The sequence below is a fragment of the Scyliorhinus canicula genome, chromosome 20 (assembly GCF_902713615.1).
Source record: "Scyliorhinus canicula chromosome 20, sScyCan1.1, whole genome shotgun sequence".
Lineage (NCBI taxonomy): Eukaryota > Metazoa > Chordata > Chondrichthyes > Carcharhiniformes > Scyliorhinidae > Scyliorhinus > Scyliorhinus canicula.
Genome location: NC_052165.1, coordinates 87,287,767 through 87,308,139, shown reverse-complemented (window position 1 = coordinate 87,308,139; position 20,373 = coordinate 87,287,767). Strand labels below are relative to the sequence as shown.

General features: G+C 46.1%; 1 protein-coding gene across 1 annotated transcript; it reads left to right on the top strand.

Annotated features, from left to right (window-relative positions):
- The first annotated feature begins 8,758 nt into the window (after positions 1-8,758).
- Positions 8,759-11,030, top strand: LOC119954786 (probable G-protein coupled receptor 139). Its single transcript, XM_038780327.1, has 2 exons — positions 8,759-8,813; positions 10,132-11,030. The coding sequence occupies exons 1-2, from the start codon at positions 8,759-8,761 to the stop codon at positions 11,028-11,030; spliced, it is 954 nt and encodes a 317-aa protein (XP_038636255.1).
- The last annotated feature ends 9,343 nt before the right edge of the window (positions 11,031-20,373 follow it).

Here is a 20,373-nt window from a genome sequence, read left to right as displayed (position 1 = left end):
GATGCATCTAAACTAGAGGGGCACCAATATCCTGGCTGCGAGGCTTGCTGGTCACTCGGGTGGATTTAAATTGGCATGGCAGGGGTTGGGAACCAGAGCGTAAGCTTAGAAGGTGTAATAACTGATGGGGGAAGAGAGCACAAATATAAGAGAACAACATCACCTCAGGAAGAGAAAAAAAGGAGACAGGTGTGGAAGAGAGGGGGTCAATGAGGGTGTTGCATCTTATTGCGTGCAGTATACAGAACAAGGTTGTTGCGCACATTGAAATTGGCCAGTACAATGTTGGGGGCATCAGGGAGACATGGGTGCAAGGGGATCAGGTCTGGAACCGACATTTTCAAGGATATGTGTCATATCGAAAGGACAGGCAGATGTGCAAAGGGGGCGGGGTTGAATCGTTCGTAAGGAATTTAGTTACATAGATAGTAAGGAGCGATATATGATCAGTGGGGAATGGGGCTATTTCTGTGGGTAGTGTTGATCAATCCTTGATGGGAGTTATGTGCAGGATTTAATCAGGATTTAGGGCACAAAATAAATCAGCAGATAGAAATGGCATGTAAAACAAGGCAATATTCAAATAATCATGGGGGCTTCAATATGCAGTTGGCGTGGGAAAATTGGGTTTGTAGTGGATCCGAAGAATATAAATTGTGGAATGTCTCGGAGATGTTCTTTTGGAGCAGCTTGTGACAGAGCCTACGAGGGAACAGGCATTCTTGACTTGGTGTTGCGTCATGAGGCAGACTTCATTTGGGAACATAAGGTGAAGGAATCCTTCGGAAACAGTGACCACAATATGATAGAATTTAACCTGCAGTTTCAGAGGGAGAATTTGGAATCAGATGTAACTACTAAGGCATAAGGGAGGAGCTGACCAACGTAGATTGGCAAAGGAGCCTAGGAGGGAAGACAGTGGAACAGCAATGGCAGGGGTTTTGCGGGTTTATTCGGGAGGCACAGCAGAAATTCATCCCAAGGAGGCGGAAACATGCTCAGAGGAGGAAGATTCATAAATGGCTGATGAGGAAAGTCAAGGACAGCATAAAAGTATAAAAAGCATACAAAAGGATGCGGATTAGTGGGAAGCCAAAGGATTGGGAAGCCTTTAAAAGCGAGCAGAGGACAACTTAAAAAGCAATAAGTGGAGAGAAGATGAAATATGACTGGAAGCTAGCTAGTAATATAAAAGACGATAGGAAAAGTTTTTTCAATATATGAAAGGTGAGAGCGAGGATAAAATAGACATCGGATCATTGTGAAATGTGGCAAGAGAAATAATAATAGGAAACAAAGAAATGGCAGAGGAGCTGAATAGTTTCCTTACAATAGTCTTCATGGTGGAAGACACCAGTTCGATTCCAGAGTTCTGGGATAATCGTGGGCACAGGTGAATATAGTGGCCATCCCTAATAATAATAATCGCTTAGTGTCACAAGTAGGCGTCAATGAAGCTACTGTGAAAACCCCGTTGTCTCCACATTCCATCGCCTGTTCGGGAAGGCCAGTATGGGAATTAAACCAGCGCTGCTGACATTGTTCTGCATTAGAAGCCAGCAGTTTAGCCCACTGTGTTCAACATGCCCGAGGAGAAGGTTCTGGGGAAAGAGCAAGGTCTGAAGGTGGATTTCTGAACATATTGCGGAGGCATTGATGGTGATCTTTCAGGAATCACTGGACGCAGGGAGGGTCCCAGAGGACTGCAAATTGGCTACTGTAATACCGCTGTTGAAGAAACGAGGGAGGAAGAAGGGGTGGAAATTGGAGGCCGCATCGCCTGACTTCGGTCATTGGTTCGATTTTAGAGTCCATTCAGGGAGGGAGTACTTGGAAGCCATGATAATATATAACTGAGTCAACACGGCTTCATCAAGTTGAGATAATGTCTGACAAACCTGTTGGAGTTGTGTGAGGAGGCAACAAGGAAGTTAGCCAAAGGAGAACATTGTGGGCGTGATTTACTTAGATTTCCGCGAATTCAACTACTTTAAATGGGCTAGCACCGTTGGCACGTTGAACACAACCATTTCCTTGGAAAACAATGCTGGATTCGCCGGTCCATGATTGACACTCATGAGGCACACATCATAGAATTTACTGTGCAGAAGGAGGCCATTCGGCCCACCGAGTCTGCACAGGCTCTTACAAAGAGCATCCTACTGAAGCCTACATATCTACCCTATCCCGGTAACCCAGTGACCCCCACTTAACATTTTTTGGACACAAAAGGGCAATTTAGCATGGCCAACCCACCTAAACCACACATGGTTGGACCGTGACAGGAAACCGCAGCACCCGGAGAAAACTCACACAGACACAGGGAGAATGTGCAAACTCTGCAGACAGTGACCCTGCCGGGAATCGAACCTGGGACCCTGGAGCTGTAAAGCAACTGTGCTAACCACTATGCTACCATGTTGCAACCGTATCAATGCGGTCCTTCCCCCACACACACCAGCCCAGTCAAAAAAATGGCTGCAAGGAGAGCAGCGCCATGGTACAGGGACGCTGAGCTGATAACCCTCATGGACGCTGTGGAGGAGAGAAGGATGAACCTGTATCCTGGCATGGGAGGAAAGCCGCCTGGCACCACCATTCACCGTAGCTGAGTGCAGTGTGCAGAGCCGGTCAGTGCCGTGGGAAAGGTGGTCTGGACTGGCATTCAGTAGCGGAATAAACTCCATGACCTCCTCATGGCAAATGTTCATCCTGGAGTTCTGTTACTAGTGGTGTACCGCAAGGATCTGTTTTGGGGCCACTGCTGTTTGTCATTTTTATAAATGACCTGAAAGAGTGTGTAGAAGGATGGGTTAGTAAATTTGCAGATGACACTAAGGTCGGTGGAGTTGTGGATAGTGCTGAAGGATGTTATAGGATACAGAGGGACATAGATAAGCTGCAGAGCTGGGCTGAGAGGTGGCAGATGGAGTTTAATGCGGAAAAGTGTGAGGTGGTTCACTTTGGAAGGAGTAACAGGAATGCAGAGTACTGGGCTAATGGCAAGATTCTTGGTAGTGTAGATGAACAGAGAGATCTCGGCATCCAGGTACATGAATCCCTGAAAGTTGCCACCCAGGTTAATAGGGCTGTTAAGAAGGCATTTGGTGTGCTAGCCTTTATAAGCAGGGGGATTGAGTTTCGGAACCACAAGGTCATGCTGCAGCTGTACATAACTCTGGTGCGGCCGCACCTGGAATACTGCGTGCAGTTCTGGTCACCACATTATAGGAAGGATGTGGAAGCTTTGGAAAGGGTTCAGAGTAGATTTACTAGGATGTTGCCTGGTATGGAGGGAAGGTCTTACGAGGAAAGGCTCAGGGAATTGAGGTTGTTTTCGTTAGAGAGGAGAAGGCTGAGAGGTGACTTAATAGAGACATATAAGATAGTCAGAGGGTTAGATAGGGTGGACAGTGAGAGTCTTCTTCCTCGGATGGTGATGACCAACACGAGGGGACATAGCTTTAAATTGAGGGGTGATAGATATAGGACAGATATCAGAGGCAGTTTCTTTACTCAGAGAGTAGTAGGGGTGTGGAACGCCCTGCCTGCAACAGTAGTAGACTCACCAACTTTAAGGGCATTTAAGTGGTCACTGGATAGACATATGGATGAAAATGGAATAGTGTAGGTCAGATAGGCTTCAGATAGGCTTTCACAGGTCGGCGCAACATCGAGGGCCGAAGGGCCCGTACTGCGCTGTAGTGTTCTATGTTCTATGTTCTATGTCGGCCAGGGTGAGATGGCTGCTCCGTGCACCTGCCACTAACCCGACCCCCCACATACCCGTAACTCGGCTTGTCTCCCCCGGGAGACGGACAAACCCCTACCAAGCCCCACATTCCAGAACCCATTCCATCTGCCATGGCCGGGTGCCCAGGCCACTGTCGTCACCACCTACCCAACCCCACGGCTGCATCCGTCGTATTGTCTAACGGTATTGTTGTTTATGTCCCCCTTTCACGCGCTCAGTAGGAGGCTGCATACAGCCACCAGGAGTGAGGGAAGACAGGAGAAGAACCAGTCGAGTTACTGCCCCTGATCATGCTCAAGCTGAGGGCCCTGAAAGTGCCTGGTGGCCCAGAGAAAAGGGCTGTCACCGAGGTGGAGTGCGGTCACGGGCGAGTTAGTGAGATACTGCTGAGTTTTAGTTGTCCATGACACATGCGTGGGCACCCGCCCCCACACCAACCACACAACCACACCGCCCTTACCCACCCCACACCCCCCCCCCACCACCTAACCCCCCTTACATCCATCACCCCCACCCTGCCCATCCCCAATCTCTTCAACCCGTTGTCTTATCATACACGTCTACATGTGTCTTCCAGGACCTGTCGAGATAGTGACGGTCCATCCGGTACCTCCCCGCCCCCATGACAGCCGAACAGTGATGGGCGAGCAGCCCGAACACCAGCCATACGACCGAGACTCAGAACTCCCCGGAGCTCGGGTTAGAGGATCACACAGGCTTTCCATCACAGCTCTCGCCAACACCCTACATCATCCCAGAGACAATCACGTCGATTGGGCACATTAGTGGAGGATCCTGGGACACTATCTGGTGCCCACGACACATGGCATCCCGTACAGAAGGTGGAGGTAGGAGCAGTTAAGGGGCCGGGTGGATTCGCAGAAACCATCTGCTGTCCAGACTGGTCACGGACCTAGGGAACATGCAGTGCCACCGACAATACAGATGCAGTCAGACAGACAGGGATTACAAAAGGGGATGTGGAGTCCAACCGTGAGCAGGGGGTTTTGCCAGCCATGTGTGCTTCCCAGGCTGACACCGCACTGGTGGCGTCCGAGGTGTCGACAGTTTATTATGGATCAGCGAGTCCAAGGCCTGGTGAATTCTGTGCAGGTGGTGATCGAAGCCCAAGACAGGGTTCCCCTCTCACAGGCAGCCATGTGCCAGAGTCACCTGGACATTGCAGCGGCGCTCCTCAGCATGGCCCCAGTCACAGCAGGTCACAGTTGGGAACGTTGGTGTATTGCCCAGGCGTTTGCCAACTTTGCCACAGACACAGAGGGAGGTGATGCAGCAGAACCAGAGGGAGGTGGCCCAGTCTTCAAAAGTTTAGGGCCCAGTCACTCGCTAATGTGGCACAATGGCAGCGTGATGCGGTGCAGTCCCAAATGGAGATGGTTCACGACCTGTGCTCCATAGCCGCGAGCATATGGATGTGCTCCCTGGATATGGCGCCCAGAATTGCTCCCAATGCTCCTAATGGGGTCCTTTCAGAAACCGAAAAAGCATCAGAAGTACTTCCCTGCTGTTTTCTTCTCGCCCTCTCGACATGAATGCTAACATTGCATTTGCCTTCCTAATTGCCGCTGAATCTGTGCATTAACCGGAAGAGAATCCTGTACTGGACTTGAACGTCCTATTATGCTTCAGATTTCCCAAGCATTTCTTCCATTAACAACAATGGGGACCATTGACGAGAACATCAGGACCTAAAAACTATTTACATGAACGAACAACATCACACTCCCTTCTGAGGAACGATTAGTGCGTGACAGGGGCGCAATGTGGAGTACACCCTCCACATTGTTGCTACACATTGGCTGAATTAAACATTAGATTCATTCGTAACTATCTAATGCCTTTTCACAATATCAGTCGTCAACCTGACAAATACAAACATTTTCTCTCTGCTACGGAACCATTTCGAAATTCGATGGACTTATTTTACGTCACCTTCCATGTTCTGCACTTCGTGTCATTTCGGAGTTCGTCTTTGATACATCAATCATGTTGCCTCATTAAACAACATTAATATATTTTTGTGTTTAATGATATAGAGCTCTGCAGTGGGACCTGCACCCTAGTATTCAATTCGTTTATTTATGTTTCACTTTATTGACAATGTTCGTGTGGTTTGCAAATTATGAAATTATACTCTTCATCGAGTCATAGATATTTACAACATGGAAACAGGCCCTTCGGTCCAGCTGGTCGATGCCAATCTGTGTCTACCACTAAGCTGGTCCCACTTGCATGCATTTGGCCCATATCCCTCTATACCCAACTTGTCCATGTAACTGTCCACCTACTTTTTAAAGGACAAAATTGTACCCGCCTTTACCACTGCCTCTGGCAGCCCGTTCCAGATGCTCACCATCCTCTGTGTGAAGGAATTTGCCCTCTGGTCTCTTTTGTATCCCTTCCGAGCAGCACCGCAGATGCACCTCAGTAACAGTTCCAGAATGTGGCACATCACCTGACCGATGAAACTGCGGGATGGGCAATTAAGTTGTCCTGGCCAGCAATGCCCACATCCTTGGAAAGAACAACCATAACCTGCTGTGACTGAACCACGCTGAGGAGCGCCGCTGTAATGTCCGAGGGGGCAGGGGCTTTGGCACATGGCTACCAGTGGGAGCACATCATTGTGGTGGGCCTCGGCCACCGCCTGCAGAGGATGCCCCAGGCATTGGATATGCTAATCCATAGCCGATACCGTCGCCTCCTGTGTGATGTCTGCTTGGATAGCACGTATGGCTGTCACCACACGCTGCTTCTGTACCTGGATGGACACATTTACGTGAACCTGCAGGTTCTGGATGCCCGCAATCATCCCCCACTGTCGTCCCTGACTCTCTGACTGCATCTGCACTGACGCTGGCACAGCATCGTCCAGAAGCCTGCGACCCATTTGGACGGAATTTGGTTCCTGGGACCGAGCCTCCAACCCTCCGACCGTCCTTCACCTCGGCTACTTCTATCTCCACCTTCAGTAGTGGATGATATGTGTGGGGCACACCAGATAGTTTTCCCAGGGGCCTCTTCATTAATGTGTCCAACCGAGATGATAGTCTCTGAGATGGTGCAGGATTTAGGTGACAGCTGTGATGGAAAGTCAGCGTCACCTTCTAACCCAAGCTTTGGTGTGGCCTGAGTTTCAGGCAGTGGGTACATGTTTCGTCTGCTTTCCCGATCAATGCTTGGTTTTCTGGGGAGCACCGGTTCTGGCACTGGCTGGTGGTGGGGGCTCCAGATGGCCTGGCTGATCTTCGCCAGATCCTGCAAGACACAAGGCGACACGTATGATTGGACAGCGGGCGTGCGGGGCTGAGAGGATGAGAGGGTGAGGGTGGTGAGGTGTTGGGGGTGAGGGTATGAGTGGGGTGAGGGTGTGAAGAGGCTGGGGGTGAGAGGGGTGTGGGGCTGTGGGGCGAGGGGTGTATAGAAGGAGGGGTGTCACACGTGTGTCATGGGTAATCGCTACTCAGCAGGGTTTCAGATGCTCACACGTGACTGCTGTCCACCCTGGCAACATCCATACTCTCTGGGTAACAAACCACATTCAAGGCCCTCTCGGTATGAAATGCCACAAAACCTCCGCTGTCATCGACACTGCTTAGTAAACACTGCTCAGAAATGGAAAATCCAGCCGCCAATCTCTCGCACATGTAGGCAGTGTCACGCGTGCACACCCTCGCAATCATTCGCTCTCTCACACACACGTCCTCTCATACACACAACCTCTCACATGCACAAACTTTCGCACAGATACACTCTCCAGTCTCTGCCTCATGCAGTGCCATGCACACACTCTCTCTCATTCACACGCTCCAGACAGCACACACGCAACACGCACGCGCACTCGCTCACACACTCTGTCTTGCACCTGAATTAATTCGGGCACACGCACACACATACACACAGGAGGATTGCAAAGCACCCCCTCACCCCCCCCCCCCCTATTTCACTTCCATGACTTGCAGCGCTTAAAGAAAGAGAAAGTGGTCACAGTCACAATCCAAGTAATCCTGCACAGTGCAGATGGCGTCCGTTTGGCCCATCGAATGTGCACAACGTTCCGAAAGAGTACCCTGACGCAGCCCAAATCCCCGCCCTATCCTAATAATGTAATGATTTATGTGAATCCAAAGTCGGATATTTCCTGAATTTCAGTTATCTCATATTTGCCACGATCATGCAGGTTGTCGGCAATTTTATATTTCTAAATTTTAAGTTTTTCAACACATGTGTCAGAGCACGGAAATCCTATTCAAAAAGTAGAAAGACAAAATTAACACTCATGAATGTTTTTCTACTAATCAAAACCTTGTTATGGGTTTCAAAATTGTGCATGGCTAATATTCCAGGTCGTCATATATTAGGTTGGTTGTACATGTCCTAGTAGCAGTTGAACCATAGGAATTTGCCACCATTATTTTATGCCAGTGTTATGCCGAATGTAACATTGTCAATAATATAGAAATAGAGGAACCAAGGTGTCCTGGCCTTGAAAGTTAGATTCTTGACAGCAACATCGAGGTTTCATCAAGAGAAGCTTTAGGGTAGCGGCTTCAGATTAATGTTTATGATTTCAACACTGGTATTGAATACCCACTGAAGCAGAAAATTCATCCATGTTTTGTTTAGTAACTGGAACTAATGTCAATTGTTGCGTAAACAGATTTTCTCATCGTTGCACCTCTTGTATAAAGGAGCTACATTTACAGATGTAAGAACCACTTTTCGCAAAAGCCTCAGTCTCAAAAGAATTTGCTGCTTCGAAACAAGAAGAACTGCATAAACGTGGAGAAAACTGTATGGATGATACAATTGGTGCAAGGTTATGTTTACTACAGTAACGAGTATCATCTCCTGCTTCCTCATATTCGTGACTCTTGCAAGTCATTCCTCAAATCTGAATCCAACCGAATAAGTTGCAGCAGTGTTTTAATTCGTTAACTCCTAACACACTTGTTAGTGAAAAGCTGCTCATAATAACGTAACATGGTTGATTACCTGGAAATTTGTTACCCACTTATTACAATCATTGGTGTCCCAGGTAAGTACTATTAAAGATTATTTGTTTGTATGGAGCGATGTTCAGACGGTCTTATGCGTCTTGCTGCCTGGCGCCTATGGACCAATCATCTGTATTTGTTGGAAAGATGGTTATAGAGTATTGTTTTTTAGTGTGAACTTTTCATTGCTTTAAATATTTCCTCCCCATGGCAATATAGGAGGCCATTTTGTGAAGCGGAATATCACAAAATGAATAGTTCCACAATCAATTGATCACTTTTAATATAAGTCAAGCGGCAGACGGATGGATCATCATTGGGCACTAAGACATCTCCATGTTACATCTTTCTCTTATGCAATGGTAAAAGCGATTCTTATTCTTAAATATTGAAACATTTAACACTTCGGTTTCATAATTATTTGACGAATTCTGAACCCTACAAGAGGCATTACGGATATGTGATCTGACGTTAAATATCGGGACAAAGACACGTCAACCCATGGTTGGAACTGGTTATCTTCTTTACAGCTGATTGTGGGTTTTATTTGAAATGAGCATACAAATTATAACAAATGTCATCAATATAAATTAGAACATGTTTGACTGTTGACAGGTTTACTGCAGTAGGTCGGACAGTGCACACAGACCCCAAACCCCTCATTAGAATACTTATTTGTTTCAAAATATTTCCTCCTTAGTCAGGGCTCTAGCTAAACTGGGTATGAGGATTCCCCTACCGTGTGATTCTATTCACCTTCACCTGATTCATGCATTAATTTGCTTCAAGGTCTCTGCGTACCCCCAAAATTATTTTGATTTATCTATAAGACTTTTCATCACTAAATCGTTTAATGTCTTTTTTATCGTGTCCGGAGTTGTGCAGTTGAGGGATGTCTAATTCAGGCTGACCGTCCAGTGCTGTGTTGAAGGTGCGCCGTCTGGTTTTTCGTATTTAATGTTAATCTGGCGTCCATCCCCTCTCTCTAATTGACAAAACACAGGTCAATGCTTGGTTTCAAGAAGAGAACTGTAGTCCCCTGGCGGTTTGAAGTTATATCTCAAAGTACATGATTAACCAGGCCGCATTGTCATTTTCGCTTTATATTTCGAATAATTCCAACTGTAGTGTTGTATTACTGTGGGATACAGGTGACGGCGCTTGACAGGATTTTAATGCTCTTTAGGACGACAATCCCAGGTAACGTATGCTCCTGTTAGTTACACGTTATCATTCAGTGATGGCAGTGCTTCAGTTCTTCAGGATTTTGATTGAAAAAACCATTTAGTTCCTGGAAAACTGTCTGTGCATGATTGTACGGTTAAACTTTATTCTACCTGGCTCTTCTTTTTATTCCAGTTAACATAATAGCGATCAGCATCCTGTGCCGTGGAAAGTGTGGTCTCTCAAAATGTGTCACTCACTATCTGGTTGCAATGGCAGTCGCCGACCTCTCAGTCGTGATTATTGAAGTGCTGTTGTATCAGATTAATGAGATTTTTCAGGTATTCCCAGCACTGGAATATGCTCCGTTTTGTTTTGTTCATTATGTCCTGTGCAATGTTAGTTTGGATTGTTCCGTTTGGCTCATGGTAGCGTTCACGTTCGATCGCTTTGTAGCCATTTGTTGTACAAACTTCAAGTCGAAATATTGCACTTCAAAAATTGCGGTGGCCGTAATCGTCACATTGTGCCTGGGGTTGACTTTGAAGAACATCCCCTTTTACTTTTTGTATCTGGACTCATCAGCCGGTTATGTGCATGGCCAGCTGATGTGTTGGGGAAAGCAAACACTTCCCACTTCTGAAATGTTTGAGGTATTTTATTGGTTAGATCGACTTTTGAATCCACTGCTGCCTTTCTTTCTCATTGTGTTTCTGAATGCTATGACAGTCAAACGGATTGTCATAACGAGTAGAGTCCGCAGGGCCCTCCGGAGTCGGAGCAACAGTGAGAATCAACGTGATCCAGAGATGGAGAACAGGAGACAATCCATCATTTTGCTCTTCAGCTTGTCGGGTAGTTTTCTTCTGTGCTGGATGACTACTACGCTGGTCTTCATTCTTACCCGATGCCTTTATACAGACCTGGAAACGTCTATCCGTCTTTATCAGGCAAAATATGCTGGGACTGTAGTTCAACTTGTCAGCTGCTGCACAAATACCTTCATTTATGGCGTTACCCAGAAGAAGTTCAGAGAACATTTGAAGAGCGCCGCAATTTACCCTGTGATTCTTGTGAAAGGATGTCTTAGATAATGTGCGCCAAACACATCAATATCCCAATAATGTGCTTCTTCTGCAATTAGCCAAAATGGTGAGAACTACAGATCGCAGAAGCTTTCAGTCCCAAGTCTTTTAGTCGGCCATGTTTCCATTAATTTTTTTAGGTGACAGTTTTCTCTAACTTTTATTCTCATTGTACGGGGTATGTGGTTTCTAAATAATTACATTGATGATTCATCTTCACATAATTAAATGTCCACGACAGTTTCGATGTCTGACATTTTATGTTGTTTTCACTTCCAATACGTAATGCAACCATTCACATCGAGGCAGATCAACCACTTCATGTTTCCAACTTATTTTAACATTTATATGTCATGAAATTTGGAGGAAATTAATTTTATATAATTTAATACCGACTTGGGTCACTGTCTGTACGGAGTCTGCACATTCTCGTCGTGCCTACGTGTGTTTCCTCCGGGTCCTCCGGTTTCCTTCCACAGCACAAAGATTTGCAGGTTAGGTGGATTGGCCATTCTAAATTTCCCTTAGTTTCCAAAAAAGATTCGGTGGGGTTATTGGGTTACGAGGATAGGGTGGAGTTGTGGACTTAAGTAGAGTGCTCATTCCAAGGGCAGGTGCAGTCTTGATGGGTCGAATGGCCTCCTTCTACACTGTACATTCTGTGAAAAGAAATATCTACTTTCGGTTTCCAAGTTATTTTAACATTTCTATGTCATAAAATTTGGAAATGAAATATTTTCTCTATGGTTTAGTCCATTTGAAACGATTCAGCACCCACGCTCTATACATGTTGCAATTCATTTTAACTGTGATCCGTGGTAATTTGGAGGCAGTGTGGTAATTCGGTGCAGAGTGGGAGGTGTTGCTTCTTAACTTTTTTTTGTTTCAGTTCGTCTGGCTTTATAACTGTTTTTCAATAGGGAGGTATCAAGAGAGCGTCATGTGATGTTAAGTAACATAAAGGCCTTTTCACATTATGGAGTGGGACAACTGAAGTGACATCAGAGACGAGCTGTGACCTGATTGGCTGGTAGGAAATCTGTTAAATTGGGAAAAAAATAATTGAAATGATTAATTAATCAACGAGTTGGAGGAGTAACTAAACCAGAGGGCAGAGATTAGTATTTAGCATTTAACTTTACAGATGGGCTAACTGGGTTACGGGGATAGGGCTGGAGGTGTGGATTTAGATAGGGTAATCTCTCCATGGGACTGTGCGGACGCGATGGACCAAGTGGACTCCTTTTGCACTGTATATTCTATGATTCTACGATAACAATCTAGCGCCACTGCCATATAGGTAATTGTAACGTAATCTAATAACAATTTAAGTATTTATTTTTAATTAATTAACTTGTGCAAAAATGTCACTCAGCGGGGGGGGGGGGGGGGGGGGGTGGCGGCAGTGCACTAACTGTGACATGTGGGAGAATCGTGACACTTCCCACCTTCCGGCCGGCTACATCTCCAGCAAGTGTAACCAACGGCAGCTCCTCACAGACAGCGTATGGTTGGAGCAGCTGTTAAATGCGTGTATGAGCATGCAGGTGGCGGAAAGCGTCACAAATAGTAGTTGTAGAGACGTGGTCACAACCAAGGTGCAGATGGGCAGATGGGTGACCGGTAGAAAGGGCAGACAGCCCGTGCAGGAATTCCCTGTGGCTGTCCCCTCTGTAACATAAATATATTTTTGGATATTGTTGGTGGTGATGGCCTTTCAAGTGAAAACAACAGAATTCAGAACAGTGTTACAACAACTGGTTCTCTTCCTGAGCAGAGAAGGGCTTCTGTGGGCGTGGACGAGACCCCATAATGGTACGTTGCAACCCTGGTGCCAGGGTCAATTATGTCTCTGAACGTACACTGGGCATCCTGAAGACGGAACGTGAACTGTCAGAGGTCCGAGAACGCATAGGTACTAACGACATAGGCAGGAAAATGGTAAGAATCTATGTCATATCGAAAGGATAGGCTGATGAGCAAAGTGGGCCCGGTTGCATTGTTAGTACGGAATGAAGTTACATAGATAGCAAGGAGCGATATATGATCAGAAGACATAGTATGTGGGACGTGTTGAGGAATGGGAAATGTACAGGCCCCCTAGCAGTAGTCAGGATGTAGGGCAGAAAATAAATCAGGAGATAGAAAAGGCATGGAAAAAGGCAATATTACAATAATCATGGGGTACGTCAATATGAAGGTGACTTGGCAATATTTGGTCTGTAGTGGATCCCAAGAATATGTCTAAGAGATGTTTTTTTGAGCAGCTTGTAACAGATCCGACTCGGGAACAGACAATTCTTAATTTGGTGATACGTAATAAGGCAGACTTAATTTGGGAACTTAACGTGAAGGAACCTTAGTAAGCAGTGATGACAATATGATAGATTTTACCCTGCAGTTTGAGAGGGAGAAGCTGCAATCAGATGCAACGGTATTACAATTAAAGAAGGGTAACTACAAAGATATGAGGGAGGAGATGGCAAGAGTGCATTGGAAAAGGGGCATGGGATGGAAGACAGTGTAACAGAAATGGCAGGTGTGTTGGGTTGTTATTCGGGTGGGACAACAGAAATTCATTCCAAGGAGGCGAAGATATGCGAAGGGGTGGGCGAGGCATCCATGGCTGCCGATATCAAGGAAAGCATAAAAACAGAAAAATCATACAAAAGGATGTGGATCAGTGGGAAGCCAGAGGATTGGGAAGCCTTTGAATGCGATCAGAGGACAACTGAAAATGGAAGATAGGACCAGGAGGAAGCCTTTGGCCCTTCAAGCCTGCTCTGCTATTCATCGTGATCATGGCTGATCATCCAACTCAATAACCTAATCCTGCTTTCTCCCCATAGCCTTTGATAGCATTCTCCCCACGTGCTATATCTAGCCGCCTCTTGAATATGTTCAAAGTTATTGCATGAACTATTTCCTGTGGTAATGAATTCCACAGGCTCACCACACCTTGTGTGAATAAATGTCCCCTTGCATCTGTCCATAATGGTTTACCCTGAATCCTCAGACTGTGACCCCTGGTACTGGAAACACCCATCATTGGTAACATCTTCCCTGTATCGACCCTGTTTAGTCCCATTAGAATTGTATACGAGTCTATGAGGTTCCCCCCTCATTCTTCTGAATTATCGTGAGAACAATCCCAACGTAGACAACTTCTCCTTATGTGACAGTCCCGCCATTCCTGGAATCAGTCTCAGAACATAGAACATAGAACATTACAGCACAGAACAGGCCCTTCGGCCCTCGATGTTATGCCGAGCAATGATCACCCTACTCAAACCCACGTATCCACCCTATACCCGTAATCCAACAACCCCCCCCCCCCCCTTAACCTTACTTTTAAGGGCACTACGGGCAATTTAGCATGGCCAATCCACCTAACCCGCACATCTTTGGACTGTGGGAGGAAACCGTAGCACCCGGAGGAAACCCACGCACACAGGGGGAGGACGTGCAGACTCCACACAGACAGTGACCCAGCCGGGAACCGAACCTGGGACCCTGGAGCTGTGAAGCATTTATGCTAACCACAATGCTACCGTGCTGCCCATGAAGCTTTGCCGCACTCCCTCGAGAGCAAGAACATCCTTCCTCAGAGAAGGAGACCAAAACTGCACACAATACTCCAGGTGTGGCCTCATTGAGGCCCTGTATCATTGCAGCAACACATCCCTGCTTCAATCCTCGAAACCTCTCGCAATGAAGGCCAACATACAATTAGCCTTCTTTACCACCTGCTGCACCTGCATGCTTACCTTCAGCGACTGGTGCACAAGGACGCCCAGGTCCCGCTGTAATCTCCCCTCTCCCAATTTACAACCATTCAGGTCGTAATCTGCCTTCCTGGTTTTGCTTCCAAAGTGAACAACCTCACACTTATCCAAATTGTACTGCATCTGCCATTGATTTCCCCACTCGCCCAATTGTCCAGAGCATGCCCTTGGATCCCTGCATTCTCGTCACAATTCAGCCACCCACGTAACTTGGTATCATCTGCAAACTTTGAGATGTTACATTTTGTTCTCTCATCCATATATTGTCAATAGCTGGGGTGACAGCACCGATCCCTCTGGTAACACACTAGTTGCTGCCTGCCAATTTGAAAAAAATCCATTAATCCCTACTCGGTGTTTCCTCTCTACCAACCAGTTTTCTATCCACATCAATACATTTCCCCCAATCCCATGGGCTTTAAATTTGCACAATAATTTCTTATGCGTGACTTTGTCAAATGCCTTCTGCTGACTCTCTCCCCTTGCAAACTGTGTTGGTTACATCTTCAAAGCATTACAACAGATTCGTCAAGCATGATTTTCCCTTCATAAATCCATGCTGAATCTGACTGTTCCTACCACTGCTTTCTAAACGTTCCGCTACAACGTCCTTGCTAATGGATTCAAGCAATTTTCCCACGACCGAAGTTAGGCTTACTGGTTCTATAATTCCCTGTTTTTTCTCCACATCCCATTTTGAATATCTAGGTGACGTGAGCGACCCTCCAATCTGCAAGACAGTTCCAGAGCCCATAGAGTCCCGGACGATAACTACCAATGGGTCCACTATTTCCAGACCCGCCTCCTTGAGCACTCTGAGATTCAAATTATCAGACCCTGGGTATTTTTCCGCCTTTAATCCCATCAATTTTCACAGCAACTTTTCTCCCTCAGTTCTTCCCGCTCACTAAACATTTCATTCTATAACATTTCTGGGATCTGATTTTTGTCCTCTTTTGTAAAGACAGAACCAACGCATGTATTCAATTTCCCAGGCATTTCTTTGTCACTTATTATGCATTCCACTGTTTGTGCCTGCCGGGGCCTTCATTTCTCTTCACCGATATCGTTCTCTTCACATATTTATGGAAACGCTTTGTGTCCATCTGTATGTTCCCTGCAAGCTTCCTTTCGTACTGTACTTTCCCCTTCTTAATCAATCCCTTTGTCCTTCTTTGATGAATTCGAAACTGCTCCCAATCCTCAGACCTATTATTTTTCTTGGCCAATCTGTATGCTTCTTCCTTGGATCAGATAGTATTTCTAATTTGCTTCTTAAGCCATGGATTGACGCTCTTACACGCTTTGCTTTTCTGCCAGACAGGAATGAACAGTTTCTGTAGTTCCCCCAAGCGTTCCTTGAATGTTTGCCATTGTCTATCCACTGTCATCCCTTTGAGTAACTCTCCCCAATCTATCAAAGCCAACACACGCCTCATATCTCCATTATTCCCTTTAGAATTAGAATTAGAATTAGAAGTAGAATTAGAACAGTACAGCACAGAACAGGCCCTTCGGCTCTCAATGTTGTGCCGAGCAATGATCACCCTACTCAAACCCACGCATCCACCCTATACCAGTAACCCAACAACCCCAATTAACATTATTTTTTAGGACACTAAGGGCAATTTAGCCTGGCCAATCCACCTAACCCGCACATCTTTGGACTGTGGGAGGAAACCGGAGCACCTGGAGGAAACCCACGCACACACGGGGAGGATGTGCAGACTCCGCACAGACAGTGCCCCAGCCGGGAATCGAACATGGGACCCTGGAGCTGTGAAGCATTGATGCTAACCACCATGCTACCGTGCTGCCCTTAGTAAGATTCATCACCCTAGACTACGGATCAACTACTCCACTCTCCATCATGATGCAAAATTATGTTGTGTTATGGTCGCTCATCCCCAAGGGGTCTCGTACAGACAGATTGGCAATGATTCCCTTCTCATTACACAGTACCCAGTCTAAGATGGCCTGCTCACTAGTTGGTTGGTCAAGAAAACCATCCCGTATACACTCCAGGAATTCCTCCTCCACGGCATTGTGGGTAATTAGATTTGCCCTATCTATGTGATGATTAAAATCATCTATGATCACCGACGGTCACTTATTGTTTTTTTTTTAATTTAGATTACCCAATTATTTTTTCCAATTAAGGGGCAATTTAGCGTGGCCAATCCACCTACTCTGCACATTTTTGGGTTGTGGGGGCGAAACCCACGCAGACACGGGGAGAATGGGCAAACTCCACACGGACAGTGACCCAGAGCCGCGATCGAACCTGGGACCTCGGCGCCGTGAGGCGGTTGTGCTAACCACTAGGCCACCGTGCTGCCCTCCGACGGTCATTTATTACATACATCTCTGATTTCGTGTTTAATGCTATTCCCAACCACACCACTGCAGTTTTGGGGGTCTATATATGACACCCACTAATATTTTTTGACCCTTGCTATTTCTCAATTCTCTCCATACGGATTCCACATTATCAGAGCTAATATCCTTTCTCTTTATTGTGTTATTTTCCTCTTTAACCAGCAGTCCACGCCAACACCTATTCTTTTATGTTTGTCCTTCCTAAATACTGAAAACCCTGGGACATTCAGATCCCATCAGCCAAGTCTACGTAATCACAATTATATCATACCCATTTATAGCTATCAGCACGATTCGTTCATTCACTTTATTGCAAACGATTCCTGCATTCATGCACAGATCATTTGACTTTGTCTTTTCCACATTGTTTGCCTTGCTCCCAATATTTTTCTTTATTGCTCTGTTTGAATTTTGCCCTTGATTTCTCCACCTATCACTTTTTTTTTTTTTTTTTAGAACAGTACAGCACAGAACAGGCCCTTCGGCCCTCGATGTTGTGCCGAGCAATGATCACGTAACCCGTATACCCGTAACCCAACAATCCCCCCATTAACCTTACACTACGGGCAATTTAGCATGGCCAATCCACCTAACCCGCACATCTTTGGACTGTGGGAGGAAACCGGAGCACCCGGAGGAAACCCACGCACACACGGGGAGGACGTGCAGACTCCACACAGACAGTGACCCAGCCGGGAATCGAACCTGGGACCACTGGAGCTGTGAAGCATTGATGCTAACCACCATGCTACCGTGAGGCCCACTTTTCTTGTACACTTTTCTACATTTTGTTCGTCTTCCCTCTTTGACTCATAGAACATAGAACATTACAGCGCAGCACAGGCCCTTCGGCCCACGATGTTGCGCCGTCCTGTGAATCCCCTCTAAAGTCCCTCTACACAGTTCCCTTATCGTCCATATGCCTACCCAATGGCCATTTGAATGTGTTTAATGTTGGCGAGTCCACTACTGTTGCAGGCAGGGCATTCCACGCCCTTACTACTCTCTCAGTAAAGAACCTACCTCTGACATCTGTCCTATATCTATATCCCCTCAATTTAAAGCTATGTCACCTCGTGCTGGACATCACCATCCGAGGAAAAAGGCTCTCACTGTCCACCCTATCTAATCCTCTGATCATCTTGTATGCCTCAATTAAGTCACCTCTTAACCTTCTTCTCTCTAACGAAAACAGCCTCATGTCCTTCAGCCTTTCCTCATATAATCTTCCCTCCAGACCAGGCAACATTCTTGTAAATCTCCTCTGTACCCTTTCCAATGCTTCCACATCCTTCCTATAATGTAGCGACCAGAACTGCACACAATACTCCAAATGCGGCCGCACCAGAGTTTTGTACAACTGCAACATGACATCATGGCTCCGAAACTCAATTCCTCTACCAATAAAAGCTAACACACCGTACGTCTTCTTAACAACCCTCTCAACCTGGGTGGCAACTTTCAGGGATCTATGGACATGGACACCGAGATCTCTCTGCTCGTCCACACTACCGACAATCTTACCATTAGCCCAGTACTCTGCCTTTGTTCTTCCTTCCAAAATGAATCACCTCACACTTTTCTGCATTAAACTCAAGTTGCCACCTGTCAGCCTAGCTCTGCAGCTTATCTTTGTTCCTCTGTAACTTGTAACATCCTTCTGCACTGTGCACAAATCCACCGACTTTAGTGTCATCTGCAAATTTACTCACCCATCCTTCTACGCCCTCCCCCAGGTCATTTATAAAAATGACAAACAGCAACGGCCCCAAAACAGATCTTTGTGGCACACCACTAGTAACTGGATACCAGTCAGATCATTTCCCATCAACCACCACTCTTTGTCTACTTTCAGCGAGCCAATTTCTGATCCAAACTGCTAAATCACCCTGAATCCCATGCCTCTGTATTTTCTGCAATAGCCTACCGTGGGGAACCTTAACAAACGCTTTACTGAAATCCATATACACCACATCAACTGCTTTACCCTCATCCACCTGTTTGGTGACCTTCTCGAAGAACTCAATGAGGTTTGTGAGGCACGACCTACCCTTCACAAAACCATGTTGACTATCTCTAATCAAATTATTCCTTTCCAGATGATTATGCATCCTATCTCTTATAAACCTTTCCAAGACATTTCCCACAACAGAAGGCTCACTGGCCTATAGTTACCGGGGTTATCTCTACTCCCCTTCTTGTACAAGGGGACAACATTTGCTATCGTCCAGTCCTCTGGCACTATTCCTGTAGACAAAGATGACTTAAAGATCAAAGCCAAAGGCTCAGCAATCTCCTCCATAGTTTCCCAGAGAATCCTAGAATAAATCCCATCCGGCACAGGGGACTTATTATTTTCACACTTTCCAGAATCGCTAACACCTCCTCCTCATGAACCTCAAGCCCTTCAAGTCTAGTAGCCTGTATCTCAGTATTCTCCTCGACAACTTTGTCTTTTTCCTGTGTGAATACTGACGAAAAATACTCATTTAGCACCTCTCCTATCTCCTCGGACTCTACGCACAACTTCCCACTCCTGTCCTTGACTGGCCCTACTCACTGGCCTTAGTCATTCTTTTATTCCTGACATACCTATAGAAAGCTTGAGGGTTATCCTTGATCTACCTGCCAAAAAATTCTCATATCCTCGCTTGGCTCTTCTTAGCTCTCTCTTTAGAGCCTTCCTAGCTAACTTGTAACTCTCAAGCAACCCAACTGAACCATCACGTCTCATCTTCACATCAGCCTCCTTCCTCTTGACAAGTGATTCAACTCCTTTAGTAACCCATGGTTCCCTCACTCGACCACTTCCTCCCTGCCTAACAGGTGCATACTTATCAAGGACACGCAGTAGCTGTTCTTGAACATGCTCCACATTTCCATTGTGTCCATCCCCTGCAGTTTTCCTCTCCAGGCAATGCATCCTAAGTCTTGCCTCATCGCATCATAATTGCCTTTCGCCCAGCATAACTCTTTCCCTGCGGTTTATACCTATCCCTTTCCATCGCTAAAGTAAACGTAATCGAATTGTGGTCACTATCACCAAAATGCTCACCTACCTCCAAATCTAACACCTGTCCTGGTTCATTACCCAGTACCAAATCCAATATGTCCTCGCCTCTTGTTGGCCTATCTACATACTGCATCAGGAAACCCTCTTGCACACATTGGACAAAAACCAATCCATC

Coding starts and splice junctions, on each gene's coding strand:
- LOC119954786 (XM_038780327.1), top strand. CDS start 8,759: ATGGTTGATTACCTGGAAATTTGTTACCCACTTATTACAATCATTGGT. Junction 8,814..10,131: donor TACAATCATTGGTGTCCCAG/GTAAGTACTATT, acceptor TTTTTATTCCAG/TTAACATAATAGCGATCAGC.